The sequence below is a fragment of the Bactrocera tryoni genome, chromosome 1, assembly GCF_016617805.1.
Source record: "Bactrocera tryoni isolate S06 chromosome 1, CSIRO_BtryS06_freeze2, whole genome shotgun sequence".
Classification (NCBI taxonomy): Eukaryota; Metazoa; Arthropoda; class Insecta; order Diptera; family Tephritidae; genus Bactrocera; species Bactrocera tryoni.
Genome location: NC_052499.1, coordinates 40,877,366 through 40,894,481, shown reverse-complemented (window position 1 = coordinate 40,894,481; position 17,116 = coordinate 40,877,366). Strand labels below are relative to the sequence as shown.

Below are 17,116 nucleotides of genomic sequence, written 5' to 3'. Positions count from 1 at the left end.
AATAGGAAATTCACTTTTTAGCACTGAACAGGGTATATTAAGTTTGCAAAAAGGTTTGTAACACCCAGAAGGAAACGTCGGATAGCTGAGTCGATTTAGTCATGTTCGTCGGTCTGTCTGTTTATATATATACAGAATTCGACATAAATTATTGTTTATGTCAGCGGTGCCATCTCTAAAGAAATTGTTTACAACTGACCACTATAGCATATAGCTGCCGTACAAACTGATCCATCAAAATCAACTTTTTTAATTTTTTTCATTTGGGTATTATATCTTCGGTGCAATCTTATTTCTAATGGAAACAGAAATAACAAAGATAGTGTCATTTTAAGACCAATAACTCGGGAACGATTGGATAAAATGTTATGCGAAATTCAATATTATTCTAGTTAACGTTAAAAACTTAACACAACGGTAGAAATTTTCTTGTGGCGCGATCTCACACCCAGAAATGACTTTCAGCTCTTGGAGTGTATGTTAACCGCTATCACATCATATGCAAATAAATTTCCTACAGGGCTAGTAAAACAGTAAGAAGGCCCCGGAAAAGGAAAACAGTCATAACACAACATGGCACAGTGCCTCTTGCATACATACAAACACATAAATAAACGTGTAGCAAAATGTATCTGCATACATATACATACATACATATAGATATGTGTACATTTGTGTTTGCTCTAACTGGTATCGGCATATTCGACTTGATTTTTGAACTTCGCGGGGAGAAGCAACTCACTTTGACAAAACTTCAGCACAGCAGCGCACAACGGTGTGGCGCACAGAAGCGCAGCGTACAGTGCACTCGCAGCCATCCATCCGTACAGTTGGATGTCACCGCCAACGGCAACGGCAATCATTAGCAAGACGCAAACTCCAAAAACAAAGACAAAAAACCTAAGAATAATAACAAAAACAGAAAAAACAGAAGCAGAAACAGAAGTTGCGGTAGAAAAAGAAGCAGCAACAACAGAAGTCATCAGTGAGACGACGTGTGATCTTGATCTTGATCTTCTTTGAAACATTGAATTCAGCACAGTAAATAACAACACAAAAAGAGCAGCAACAACACAAGTTACAGTTGCAGCCGACATCGCTGTTGCTGTCGTTATTACTGTTGCCATTGTTATTGATATAGTGCCTCCGCTGTTGCAACTACAGTTTTTCTTGTGAACATCGCTCATCCTCATTACGGATATATTTTCTCTTAACAATTGAAATGACTTGCTTATACATACATGTGTGAGTGTCTACAAACTAAATCGTAGCAATTGAAATTGGTGCTTAATTTTGATATATCCGTAGAAGTTATTGTCAGTGGATTTGAGCGTTTTTGCGCCAGTGAAAAGTTCTTATCTGCAGCGTTTATGTAAATGTTACGACGCAAACTCAATTGCGGCAAAGTGAAATGCACAAATAAACAATATAAACAAACTTAAGCTACGTAAAGCCTAATTAAATAATAAAACTGCCGTGAAGCTAGCCAATAATAGAGAAATAAAAATTAAATAAAAATTTACTGACTTGCAAATACGTACGTACGTATGTATGTATTAAAGTTGAGTCATAAAAAAATAGATTAAGAAAGCGAACCAACTTTTTAGTACTAAAACGACTTACATACAAGCATACATATACATATACATAAAAACACAATGACGGCGCATGAGCAACCGATTAGCTACTTGGACAGCATCCTGAATGAGGAGGAGTCACGCTGTGAATACAGTCATCAGTGGCGCAATTTCACAATCTCACGTTCGGGCCGTTTCAAGTCGAAGAATCGCAAGCGCGACGTTGTCGATGGCAAACTCTTCGATGCGGGTAATGCGCCCAATGCGATGTCGGCGTCGTCCAAGATGCCGTCTGCAGCCGCTGCGGGTCATAGTCGTGTCATGGCGTCCGCCACCATGAATCCACACTACAAGCAGGAGCCGGATAAGGTAGGACACCAAAACTACATAAATGCTATATTATTATATATTTGTAAAAAGTAAATATATACGGTGTACACACACATATGAATACTGACTAATGTTCATATTTTAATATATATGTACATTAACATATACTTTTTATTTACACTATGTATGTACATACATATGTATTGTACTAAGTACATGATTATGTATATTTGTTTATGGAGATGTTGCTATAGATGTATTAGAGCAATATTTTTTCCAATATGCAATACATACATATCTACAAATGTACATACATACATATGTACATGCAAGCATATGGCGCTTTGTAGGCAATTGTAGATTTGTATGGTAACTTTGCGCAAATTCACGACATTTTTTGTTTACATGTTGTTGCTGCTGCAGCGCTTGTAACTTGTACTATTGTTGTTGTTGCTTTGTTGAGCCCATGCAACAACATTTGAGTTGCTGCAACAATTGCGGCCACATCCGCCGCGAAGTCGACAAAGTGTGTCGCAAGTCAGCTGTTGCTTGGGCTTTCTGGTTGGCTGACTAACTGACTAACTGCCTAACTGCTTAACCCCGTACATATGTATATATGTATGTTTGTATATTAATTTGTATGTACGTTCGTACGGTTGCTTTGTTAGTAGTTCGACTTACTTTATAACTTAACATTTGTCTTTTGCTGTTCTTTGCTTATCAATTTTCAGTGTGTATTTTTACTTCCATTTTTTGTCTTCGGAGGCGCAAACATATATTCATACATATGTGCATACATATTTGTGTGTATGCATACGAGTATAATACTTATATTTACCTATAAAAAGTTTAATTGTATGCGTGTATGTTAGTGTGTGAGCTTTTATAAGCCACTTTTAACTTTAATTTGCTCAGCAGAATTTCGCTCATTTGCTAAAAATAAACATGCGATTTTTGCAAAACGTGCAAATATACTTATAAACAAACAAACACTTGTCCGAATTGTATGTGTGTACACAGGCACCTACTGACACCTTATATTTCAACATGCATTTGTATCTTATCAGCAATCAGTTAGTTATTAGGTACATACATATATACAAAGTATAACGCATGCATTGTCATAAATCATACGAACGCTCCTTCAATATAAACCCACAAAGACCCACACACCAATGTGTATTAATTAATTCGCAAAAGGCAAAAGCTTCCACCCACCAAATATAAAGCAAATACAGACTAATTTATGTGCCATACATGACTTAAATAAAACTTTTTGCGTCTGAAATTAATTTGCACACTTAACACAAATGAATCGAAAGCGAAAATGCGTCCAACAAGAATAATTCTTTTATTTCAACACTTGAGTGTATATATAAACACATACATACATGTATGTATTTGCGTTTGCATAAGTATATGTTTGTGTTAAGGTACCATAAGCGACAACGAAAACGGAAGTCCCCTGAAGTTGTTGTGAAACCTTTTAATATTTGCAATGAAAAAACCCTGTCACACACACATACATGCATACATATAGGTAAGTATTTGCAGATTCATACTTACATATTGGTTGTATTGCTCGCGTTTATTTTTGTACGGGCAGATATAAAAAGCCTCTCACTGCTTCTGCAAAAAACTGATTGAAGTTAATTTGTTAAGGGTTTCGCAAGTGTTTCATTTTATGTCCACATATAAGGTTGTTCGTGTGTATGTGTATTTAAAATGTAATGTATACGGGTAATTTCCCGGAACGCAATCATCTGTCTGAGTAAATAACTTTATAATAATATCGGGTTGTGGTTTCTCCCATCCCAAAGTAGTAGATGCGTCGTGCCCCCAGTCAAATGATTGCAAAGCACTGTGATATCGAGTTACTAGTAACGATTATCACATCTTCAACAGTGAAGTTTTTTAGGCCCTTTTTTTCTAATGTCACCATTTCATATTTTGCTTTAACAACAAAATGTATAACTTTTGAAAATTATTAAAATCATTTTATTAACAAGTAAGGAACGGCTAAGTTCGGGTGTAACCGAACATTGCAGGAATCGAAGCCAGGAAAATATCTTAAGGTGCAAAACGTCAACCAGATCGGTATTCAAGCAATTATACCATATACATATGTATGTATGCATATATTCAACTCATACACTGACTGACATATCCGACATAAGGTTTTTTAGAAAAGCGAAAATGTTTAATTTAGTATATCTGAGTTGGGGTAGTATAGATAGGATTTTATACATATTCATTCATACTTAACTTGCCATATACTAATAAAATATTCTCTGAGATTCATTAAGGTATCTCACATACCATCACCAATCGGACGGACGTACAGTCACCCGGATTTCAACTCGTCTCTCGATATAACCCTATATCTATATCGATTGGTTGTAGGTGATATGCAAAATTGTTAAGTGTACAAAACTATTATACTCAGTAGCAACATGTTGCAAGAGTATAAAAAAAGTTTAGTAAATTTAGTATTTTAGTAACTTGTTTCAATTGATTGTATTATCAATAATGGCAAAATAGATAATAAATTTAAAAATTTTGCTTATCATCGAGAATTGGTCTTCCCTTTCATAATTGAACTGCCGTGTCTATTATATTTTCTGAAGCGAACTTGAGCCGTTCCTGATTGAAATCACAGATATGTACCTAACATGTATGTTATGTGCGCAAATCAACGGTATAGTCGCAATTAGCGTATAGCAACGTACAACTTAACAACAACAACTACCAGGTGGTACGGTAAAAAAATTAAGATAATACTCCTGTTGTTTATAATTTGTATTAGAAACTATGTCTTTTTATATTATATGCAAATTTTGTAAATTATCGTATATTTTATTTAAATAAAAAATAAGTGTAAATAAAATTTGCCAAATGCCGCCCTATAATTTTTGCGCCCTAAGCAATTGCCTAACTTGCCTGTGTGGACGGGTCGGCCCTGCATTATTTCTTAACTGAATTAGTACAACAAATTGAAAGGTGAATTTTGTCCATTTCATCGTAAAATGTATTCCCCTCCCGCTGCAACACATTTATGCTAACGAATTTTCCAGTCATCATAGCACTTGAAAAAATCCTCGTCGTGATGGCCTTTTATATCCTCAATTGAGTCCAAACGATGACCTCGGAGTGGTCTTGTGAATTTGCTGATTAGCCAGATGTTACACGAAGGAATATCAGGCGAATGCGGTGGTTACAGCACGATATTAGTTGACAATGTGGCGAAATGATCAGGAATAACCAATGCAGTATCGCTCTTCTTTGTTCAATAAATTCAAACATAGTAAAAATCGAAAATTCACTTTTAGAGCCTCACAAAACGAACCTCAAATACGAATATGTTGACGTGAAATTTAGCATAGATGTCACTAACAGGACTACCAACTTTCTTACTTACAAACAAAAATTTAATTTGTATTTGTATTTTTATTGAATTTTTTTTATTGAAATTGAAATGAATTTTTCATGACTCATGCCCAGCTCTTGACCGATGCTACGGCTGCTACTATGCCGGTCTCTTTCGACCAATTCAGCGATTTTATCGCAATTTTCGACGACAGGCCTTCCGGAGCGTGGCGCATCTTCGACCACCTCTACACCAGAACGAAAACGTTGAAACCATCGTTGTGCGGTGGAAATGGAAACTGTATCGGGTCCATAAACTTCACAAATTTTATTGGCGGCTTGAGATGCATTTTTGCCTTTATCGTAGTAGTACTGTAAAATATGCCGTATTTTCTCTTTATTTTGCTCCATGTTTGCGACGCTATAACTCACGAACGACTTAAAAATACACGTATAACGACAATCAATCAAACACGTGTTAGCGAAATGAGCTTTCCAAAGAGGTATAGCATAACCCGATGCGACGAATAAAACTAGAACTACGCGCTTTCAGCGCCAACTAGCGAAAATACCGCAAGACTTTTTTGACAACCTAATACGTATGCAGAAAAAGTAAATGAGGTTAAACTTTAAGAATGAACATCCATGTTTATACACTATGGATGGTATGGAACATTTTTTATTTGTCAAATATCTTCACAAATTTTGACATGAAATATTTTCCAAAGCAACGCTACAATCTACGAACAGTTGTTTTTTTGTTCAGATAGTAGGTCTACTATTTCATAGTTTTTGTATCGAAAATTTGTTTATTTGGTAACGTTTTTTCTCGTCTTATTATTATTATTATTACATTGGTGGAAAATTAAACAGACTTAAATAAAGAAATTCTGGGTTCATTATTTCAAGTTTTAAATATGACCAAAATAATAAATGTACATACATATGTAGCTCTGTAGAGAACTCAGCAATCGACAGAGAGAACTTCATATTTGTAGTCAAAGATGTTTGTATTAACTTTTCCTACTTAGGTAGGTTACACTAAATTTCTATTGGTCGACATACTCTCCGGCAATATTTTGCATATCAGTTGAGATAACTCTATCAAATTCTCGCCTTGAATAGTTCCGCCTGTGATCCATCCGCCACCACACATTTTTTATTTTTTAGTCTGGCTATTGTTACTCCGCACACGGTAAATGAAGAAAGAATTGAGGCTCGATTCCGAATATTTCACTGGTGAGCATTAAGCAAATTTGAGAATTGTCAGTCACCTGATCTTATTTTCCGATCTTGGTGGTTCTTTTCAATGAATACTGTAGAGGAACTAGAATGATATGTATAAAAAAAAGATTGCTGAAGGATTAAATTTGTCTAACGCGACCGTTCCCGTTACTCAATAAAAAAAAAAACTAAAAAAAAACGAAATTGCTCACGATCCAATATGAGTATTCGTAAATCAACAATATGTTCAAAGGAGAAGGCCACGCATAATAGCAGCTCGGTCCTAAGATTTTCTTACCAACTCCGTATATATGTATGTACATACATACATATTTATGTAAATATCTACTTATTATATCAGTTAATGTGTCAAAGTATATCGAAATTCAGCAACTCACATTCGCAATTTAAAAATGTATGTATAATAAAGAAGGCAATAATAAAATGCGCAAAAACAGAGCTTGCTAGCGTCGGCAAAGTTATTAGGGCATGCAATTAAAATCAGATTACCAACGATTTTGCAAGCTTTTATCAGCTGCCGGTTGTATATTGCTACACCAACCTATACTACTGTATATCTCCATAGGTATATACATACATATGTACATGTTAGCTCCACAACGCTGTGAAAATACTTAAGGTTAAAATGAGTGTTAAATTTCGAAATCATCTACAATATAATTGCTCAAAAATTAAACATGTGAAAGGTGATATATTGACATGTGGTTTCAACAAGATGGCGCTACATGCCACACAGCTCGCGATTCTATGGCCATTTTGAGGGAAAACTTCGGAGAACAATTCATCTCAAGAAATGGACCCGTAAGTTGGCCACCAAGATCATGCGATTTAACGCCTTTAGACTATTTTTTGTGGGGCTACGTCAAGTCTAAAGTCTACAGAAATAAGCCAGCAACTATTCCAGCTTTGGAAGACAACATTTCCGAAGAAATTCGGGCTATTCCGGCCGAAATGCTCGAAAAAGTTGCCCAAAATTGCACTTTCCGAATGGACCACCTAAGACGCAGCCGCGGTCAACATTTAAATGAAATTATCTTCAAAAAGTAAATGTCATGAACCAATCTAACGTTTCAAATAAAGAACCGATGAGATTTTGCAAATTTTATGCGTTTTTTTTTTTAAAAAAGTTATCAAGCTCTTAAAAAATCACCCGATACAATAACAATAGTAAACATGCGCATATGATAATGACCAGGAATATAGAAATGACCGCTTTTCGATCCTTAAAATGTTGTTTCAGATAATGTGGAATGAGGTTATGTATTTATTTTAATAACTGAGATATAGAAAGTAAAGAGCATATGGTTATATGATCGGCTCAGTTAAACTGTCACGAAGAACATGAGCCTACGTAATTATGTGGTTGATTACCTTAACTCTGTTTTAGAAGTAAAACAGAATTGGACTTACATAAGTATATAAAGAGGCAGTCGATAGGAATTTAAAACCGAAAATGTATACAAATTTTAGACCTTCTGATTATGTTCTGTTACATAACCTTCTGCTACTTCAGCATAAAACTTGTAGAAATCGCAGAGGGACACATTAGTAATCGCTTTAATCTCAGAGAAATGGAGTTCACAGTCCACTACAATCTTTCAATAGGGGTGCAAATGTTTCGAGTCAAAAATTATGAAAAACACGTATCTATAAAACATCTGTAAAACAAATTATAATAGACAAATTGGCAGTAGCCATGGTACTGTGGTTAGAGATTATCAAAGGTGGTAGCCAGTCGGTTAAACAAAGGTAAGACTTCAAATGTGCGTCTAATAAAATACCCCAGATGTTCTGAAGTTTCTTAGAAGCTTTCATAAATTAGTATAGAAACTCAGCCTAGTAATTTAGTATAACAGGGGCTGGAAAAATTCGCCACAAAAAGGGAATCCCATTACATTTCATCCATTTCATTTTCAAGTTATTGGTCACAAACTGGTGTTATCTCTGCTATTTTTGATACAGACGAAATAAGTGAATTTCTCGTTTCGATAAAATATTGGTTTCTGAAAGGAACTGGTTAAAGAGCTAGCTGTTCAGACTATAAAAATCGGGCGACATTGTACTAAATAATTTTTGTAGCCCAACAAATGATCCATAACTTCATGCATTTTTTTCAGTTAGTCTTTATTGTCTCTTGTAGTTAATATCAGTTCAGAACCCTTTGAGATTCTTGTAGTCGATTCGTTGTTATAAATATACATACATACACACATATTTCTAAGTCAATCAATGTAGTAGTCATTTCTTGGATAACATCGAACAAAAAGTTTTATAAATAATAAAACAAACAAAGGAATCACAGAATTCGCAAATGTCGATGGCAAAAAACGATTTCTTTCTTTATTACTTTCGAGGTTTCTAATTTATTCCTTTTTTTTTGCACCGTGGTAATCAAACTTATCAAAAGCGTTACTGATAAATTTAAACGATAGTGACAAAAACAAACGTACACCTGTGAACGTGCATATGCATTTCATATATAAGTACATACATACGTAGTTAAATTTATACTATATATGATATAGTTTGCACAATAAGATTGCGCAAGTAATATTTCAAAAAATAAAACTTATATGTGGGTCTAGTGGACCTTGAATGGTCGTAAAGCTAAGTAAATATTTACTTTAAGAAAATTTATACAAATATCTATATCCCCATAATTATGTAAAATAAAATTTTCCGTACTCGTTGTCCCTTTCTTTGGGTTTTGGTCTTTGAGATGGAACCCTACCAGTTTTGACACACTTATTCTTCCTTTACAAAAAAAACTTTATATTAAACAAGTAAGAAATGGCTAAGTTTGCGTGTAACCGAACATTTTCTACTCTTACAACCTACAAGGATCAAAGCCGAAGAAATATTAAACTAGCTTGGCTAATATAATCATCAAATTAGGCATATGGGGGCTAAGGGAAGTAGTTATCCAATTCAGCCCATTTTTGAGAAAAGAGTATTTTATGATTAAAGAAAAATTTTCCCCGAATTAAAATAATATATTTCAAATATTGACTGATATTTAAAGGACCGTATCAGTGTGACTCTACGAGAAATCGCCGATTTTCGCGATTTTTATACGCTTGCTACCGTACCAGTCACCTATAACTAAACGAGATAGGGATATAGGGTTATATATGTATATATAAATAAATAATCAGGGTGACGAGAAAAGTTGAAATCCGGTTGACTGTCTGTCTGTCCGTCCGTGCAAGCTGTAACTTGAGTAGAAAACTAGAAAAAACGTTAACTTCGGCTGCACCGAAGCTAAAATACCCTTCACAGGTGCATTTATTTTAGTAATTTAACTTATTCCGATCTGAACATTTTTTTCGGAGATTACATTGTTGCCTTCTAAAATAACCTGTGGCAACTTTTGTGAAGATACATTGTCAAATGTGAAAGTTTTAAATTCAAGAACTTGATTCCGATCGTTCAGTTTGTAAGGCAACTATATGCTATAGTTAACCGATCTGAACCATTTCTTTGCAGATCACATTTTTATCTTAGAAAATAATCTATACCAAATTTCGTGAATATATTTTGTCAAATGTGAAAGTTTTCCATACACGAACTTGATTCCGATCGTTCAGGTTGTATGGCAGCTATATGTTATAGTGGTCTGATATCGGCAGTTCCGACAAATGAGCAACTTCTTGAAGAGAAAAATTACGCTTACAAAATTTCAAAAGGATATCTCAAAGACTGAGGGACTAGTTCGTAGATATACAGACAGACGGACATGGCTAAATCGACTCAGCTCAACATACTGATCATTTATATACATATATACTTTATACGATCGTGACAAACTTAATATACCCTGTTCAGGGTATAATTAGATATCTCGATAAAACTTTGTATGTGGGTTCCTTAGTACAAAAAAAATCCAATAAAAACAGTTCAAGTCCATAGGTACCGAATATTTGGATCCCAATACCTATAGTTGGTTTTTGATCAATAATATGAGATATATAATTGAAATTCAGTGATGGTACTTTTTTGACAATGGCATGTCTGTATGTTAAAAATTGGTTGAATCGGACCAATACTTCCCTGAGCCCCCATATACCCAATATAAAGATTTACTTCGGGTGACTTTGTACCGCATATATCAGCCAATATGTGAGTTATCACAATAGAAATGAGCTAGCATGTTTTACTCATAACAGTGTATCTTTGTGACTAAAATAGATAAATTTGACGGAAAACTTGACTTACTTCCCTTATAACAAATGTCATGATTTTCGAAAATCCTGCTGACTTTACTGTATATGATTAGGTTTTTAGTATGTGACATGTTAATAATATGTGGTATTGGAAAAAAAAGATAAAATCTGGTCTATACTACTCAAACTGCCATATACTCGTACTACAAATAATAGTTTTCGGTTTTCTAACAAACCTTATGTGTCTGTTAGTATAGGAGTTATATACTTGTTTTTTTTTTTAATGTTTAAATTAACTAATCGGTCTGGTTTTTTAATAAATAAATAGATTCATAACGAATACAAAATGATTTTTTTTATATTTATTTATTGGGTGTATAGTATAATAGCTTAATAAATTGTTGAAATGACATGTATAAAAAAAGTTCCTGTACGATGTCCACGATGGCGCATTGATGGCGGATGATCTAAAAGCAAAAATTTCAAAAAATTATTAATCTGTAGAAAGTTAAAAAAAAAAACAAAAAAAGCTCCCATAGCGCGATAGCGAATGACGTTAAAAATGTTCTCTCCGAATTGGAACTAGATATCTTGAAAACTCTTCCTTTGAGAGTGGAAACCGTTTTGAAAAGCACCATTCTGAGAAAAACGCGGTTAAAGATTGGAGTCACTACGTTCCTCACTCTCTACCCTTTCTACAAGACACGCTGTAGCAACCGTAATAATTTGAATTTCGATTTAAAAATTTGAAGGAATGTTTATTACAGTGGATACTATACAATCCAATAATGCAACAAAAAAAATTGATTTTTTTTAAATTTCACACTGAGACGATCTTTTAAGTGCACTGGGGGCCACTTATTTGGCATCTGGGCTCTTGAGAAGTTATCTTCCGATTTCGACAGTTTTTGGTCTTGAGAACACTATTTGCGTGTATCATCGGTATAAATTGATTGGTTCTTGATTTGTACTATATACTGGAAATTGAAAGTATCAGTTGGAATTTAGAAATGTGTTATACGGGAAGTAGGTGTGGATTTTGTCTGATTTCGCCCATTTGTACTGTGTAATATAGAAATGTCAAGATAATATTGTAAGCCGATTTTGGTTCACCTAAATGTGGACGGTCATCTAATTTTGACAACAGCTCCAATAAAGCATTCCGGATGTAATGTCTCTGACACATTCAGTTATTGATTTGTCGCCGTTTTAATAGTTTTTAACAAAACCATTATATGGGAAATGTGCGGGGTTATAATCCAATTTCTTCCATTTTCGCACGATCAGTAGGATTCTTAAATTATTGGTTCGAAGCGAATTTGGTTATTGTATCTTTATTGGTTTAGAAGATATTTTTCAAAATTTTCTTCTGTGCCAAATCACAGTTCTATATTAATTGAGTGCTTAGTTATGGCATTTTATAGGTTTTCGATCAATGGGGCTTTGTGGGCAGTAGTCCAATTAAACCCACCTTCGAACTCGTCTGTACTTTTTTATGAAAGTGCAAAGTTTCGTTACCATATTTTAATTTTTACTCCAGTTACAGCTGCACGGATAGACGGACGGACAGAAGGACAGACAGTGCCCCGGATTTCAACTAATCTCGTAATCGTGATTATTTATATATACATATACATATAAGCCTATATCTATCTCGATTAGATTAAGGTGATACAAACAACCGTTATTTGAACAAAACGATTATACTCTGTAGCAGCATGTTGCAAGAGTATAAGGAATTGTCTTGAATAAATTATTGTATTATAAATACTACATATTATCTATAATCTTTATACTTAACTTCATAGCCTTGAAAGCTTCACCTTTATGTATGTATGTGTGTGCTTTAAGTAGTGTCATCCATCATTTTGAAGTTTATTTAACACTCTAATCAAAATAAGCTCTGTTGTCACAGATGATTGCGAATTATTTAAAGATAATGTGTAATGCATTCATAGTTCCCATGTGGATTGACCGTTATCTGAAACAGTATAAATATCAGTTTCGTGGAACTCGGTATATATTGAATATGCGTTTTTAAGTTGTTGATGATACTGATAATTCTTGGCATCTTCATATATACATGAAGTTTGACTACTTCATTGGGTGGACTAGACTCCAAATAAGAGGACAAAACGGTTATGAATGATTTTGAAAAAAGATTAACGATTTGCCAAGAGATGGTAACTTAATTATTATTCCATTGTTGCACTATTCCGAATATGCATTGGGAAGCTATTGTCCTTGCGCGTCTTTCTCATTATAAGTCATTCATTGGTAAACAACAATAATTTTTTACTCATATACAATATATGTACATATGTATGTCACCCCTTTCAAAGAATAACAATCATTTCATTTTAAAAGTTATTTGAAAAAAAAAACGGTTGGGAAGTTTGCCTTACCCGCTTCATAGCCACTTTTGACTATCATTTGCTCCAGTGGATGCAAAATGCCCTCTCTGGAAAACGGAAAAAAATCAAATTGATCTTAAGTACCCCAATGCACTGTGAACTTACTTTCTACCTACATACATATGTATATACAGTCGACTCTCGTTAATTCAAACCTGCGATAATTTGAACCTCTCTATAATTCAAAGTTATCACGAGTTCCCTACTAAATCTCTTTATATTTCGAACTAAATCAATACATTTTCATACACTTGGTAATTCGAACGAAAAAATCATTGCTATTTAACAAAACGGCACTTTAATTCGAACTTATCAGCGTCCAACACTCGACAATTCAAAGTTGCAGAGAGAAGAGGCGGAAAGATTGTAAGTACATTTTGCGACAAGTTCAAACTTGCATCAAGATACACGAGCCTTTGTTTTTGTTATGATTAGTTTGACTATTTGACGCACACACTTCTCACGAATTGGTTTGTTTAGTTATTCACTTACTGTTACTCTTTCGTTGGTATGCAGATTAAAAGTTAGCGTTAGTTATGAGCCCTAGACAGTATAAATGTTTGACGATTGCTGAAAAGAAAAAGTTAATAGAAAAAGTAGAAGAAGGTGAGAAGAAGAGTGATGTTGCAAAAGAATTTAAGATTCCTCTGATTACTCTCTCAACAATAATAAAGCACAATTAATGCTGCTCAAACTGCTGGAGTACGGAAAAGATAGCACTATCATGGTGTGCAACCACCTGAGGATCCTTGGCTTACAGCCCCAGGACTTGCCCGCCAGCCGGTTGCACACCATTAAAGCTTTTGTTGCCTTGACCAGGGTCAGGTTTACATGCTGATTCCACCGCAAAGTAGAATCTAGCATCAAACCTAGGTATTTGACACTGCCGGTCATTCCTATCTCTCTGCCCCCAAGTGTAAGGTTCCTGAGATCGGGTAAGGACCTGCGTCTCGTAAACGGGACTACGGTCGTCTTGGAGGGATTGATGTTTAATTCAACCTCTTTACACCACATCTTCGCCAGGTTTAGACCTCTTTGTATTAGGTCACAGAGAGTGTCTTCGTATTTGCCTCTTGCTATAATTACAATGTCGTCCGCATACCCTTGGCAGCGGATCCCATTGTTCGTTAGCAGTACTAACAGGTCGTCTACAACTAGACTCCATAGCAGGGGTGATAACACACCTCCCTGTGGGCAGCCTCTTGTTGTGCCAAGATGAATCCTCTTGTCACCTACTGTGGTCTCAGCAACTCTGGTACGCAATACAGATTCAATCCATCTGCGCACCGGTGCTGCCACATTCCTTCTCTCCAGTGCCTTGGCTACACTTTTATGAGACGTGTTGTCAAAGGCACCTTCGATGTACCAGCAATAGAACCATTAGTTGACATCAGCGGTGTGAGTTTTTCTGATTTTGTTCAAGTGGATGAAAATGTTGCTGTCTCAGGTTCACTAACCGATGGCGAAATTTTATCTGCGACAGATACGCAAAGCAACGATGAAGAAGAGGACGATACATCGGAACCTTTGGCAGAGGTGTCAGTTAAGGAAGCAAGATCCTCATTTGATACCTTACAAAGCTTCTGTCTACAAAACGAAAGTGATGAAAAAGCATTTCAGTCACTTTTTCTCTTAAAAAAAGTTATTGAGCAGTGTGAGCAGCAGAGTTGTGCTTTAAAGCAAACCAGTATAACAAAGTTCTTTCGAAAGATTAATTAATTGACATTACGAATACATGTATGTACACGAATGTACCTCTTAATTCTTGTCATTTTTATATTAATAAATAAAAATTAACCAACACTTAATACTTCGAAGTTTTATTTATTTTCTCTCACAAATTTCGAATCATTTGATATCTCAAACACTCGATAATTCGTAATATTTCAAGAGTCCCTAGAGTTTCGAATTAACGAGAGTCGACTGTACATACATATGCATATGTATATACATATATACAAATATAACAGACGAGAGTCATTTTTAAGCAACTTGTTTTAACTAAAAACAAACTAGAAACTTTAAAGGGGATTTAAAACACACATCTTGCAATATCAGCTCTTAATATTAATAGAAGCCTGTTTCCAACTTTCCATTTTCCATACTCGTATAAAAAATAGCAACATTTCATAAATGCTTTTGTCATGAGAACGAGAAACGAAAATACTTCCATATGTATGTATTTCTCTAGAGCTGTAAGTGCGGGCAAAGAACTCTTAAAAAATAAACAAATAGCTGCGTAAGACTTGCAAAACAATAATAAAGTGCTTAGTTTATTTTGCAAAATGATTGTAAAAAAATCAAACAAAGAATAGCAAAAAATAAAAGCTGAAATAAAATGAAGACTCCCCCATCATTCACTATATACGAATCATTGCACAAATATATGTACATATATATGTATATATATGTGAGTGTGTTTTGATCATAATTAAAATTAGTGATTGTAATACAATATACTGCATGGATTAATACCCTGCTGTGTCACAAGAAAAACGGCAAAAGCAAAAATTTGATAAGGTGCTCAAAAGGGTGAACCAGTTCGGGACTCTTATATGTACATATGTATATGTGTGCACCTGATATATGTATAAGTATGTACATATGTTGGTACAAATATTCAGTCACATGAAGAACCATTAAATGCTTCTTCTTCTTCTTTACTGGCGTAGACACCGCGTACGAGATTATAGCCCAGTTAACAACAGCGCGCCAGTCGTTTCTTCTTTCCGCTACGTGGCGCCAATTGGATATTCCAAGCGAAGCCAGGTCCTTCTCCACTTGGTCCAACGGAATGGGGTCTTCCTCTGCTTCCCCCGGCGGGTACTTCGTCGAATACTTTCAGAGCTGGAGTGTTTTCGTCCATTCAGACAACATGACCTCTCCGAGCCGTTCGATACCAAACGAGGTTAAATGCTTCTTAGTCTTACAAAAATGTTAAAATTATAATCAGTCATTACAATGCAACATCCTCTAACAGTACTCAAACACATGAGCGCTGGTAAGATCGGTGGACAAGGGAACGAAAGGAAAGATGGACCGTCAAACTAATCACCTGTAGCTGTACAATATGCAAACCATACCTTTTTAAGTGCCGCCAATGAAGAGATGCTCCGAGAATATTATAATAATTATATTATATTATAATAAGCTATTGAATCGGATATTGTAGCATTGTCTGGAACAATATTCCGTGTAAATATTTGTGAATTTATCTTGACAACTATAAAAGTTTTCCATACAAGAACTTAATTTTGATCGTTCATTTTGTATGGCAGCTACATGATATAGTGGTCGATATATCGACTGAATTCAATACTCTGATTAAAGTTAGTATAAGTTAAAATTAATATCAACTACATTTTACAAACTAGCTGATATATTGTTTTATTAAGAAAAACGTAATCAGACCTATGCAATAAATTTAAAAGATCTTACAAATTGGGATAGTATTTGATGTAGTTGTTGTTGCAGCTGCAGAAAACATCCCTAAAGTAATTTGAATCATATCATACATACATATATACTTACACTAACATATGTTAGACATCTTTCTTATAATTTGTTTATCTCTAATTCCAGAATACCCATCGCCAACCTTCTGCAATGTCAAGCAAACTTTTCTCATCGCAATCCATGGCATCAACCTCCGCCAGCTCAAACTCAAGAAATGCGACGATGCGTGACAAAGCTGAGAGTTATAAAAGTTACTACGAAACGAATTTATAGATGCCACCTACATATGTATATTACGCATATCATGTATTTTTTATGTATAATAAATTTTTTAATTAACTTAATTGCGAAAGGTAAATGAAAACGCTATTTTTGTATACATATTTAACTTTTTAACATTTTATTTTTATGTGGAAAATTTAAATTCACAAAATTAACTTTTGTTAAGGTAAAGCGCTTAGTTAGTGCTTAAGTAAAGCTATATATTTAAATACAATATAAAAATAACATAATATAAATATGAACTAACGCTTTCTTGAAGCATTCGGTTGTTTTCATTTTGCAA

At 34.6% G+C, this 17,116-nt stretch overlaps 1 protein-coding gene across 1 annotated transcript; it reads left to right on the top strand.

Moving 5' to 3' along the window:
- The first annotated feature begins 807 nt into the window (after positions 1-807).
- LOC120782221 lies at positions 808-17,051 on the top strand. Its single transcript, XM_040114383.1, has 2 exons — positions 808-1,946; positions 16,678-17,051. The coding sequence occupies exons 1-2, from the start codon at positions 1,659-1,661 to the stop codon at positions 16,822-16,824; spliced, it is 435 nt and encodes a 144-aa protein (XP_039970317.1). The 5' UTR covers positions 808-1,658; the 3' UTR covers positions 16,825-17,051.
- Positions 17,052-17,116: the final 65 nt, after the last annotated feature.

Coding starts and splice junctions, on each gene's coding strand:
- LOC120782221 (XM_040114383.1), top strand. CDS start 1,659: ATGACGGCGCATGAGCAACCGATTAGCTACTTGGACAGCATCCTGAAT. Junction 1,947..16,677: donor ACAAGCAGGAGCCGGATAAG/GTAGGACACCAA, acceptor CTCTAATTCCAG/AATACCCATCGCCAACCTTC.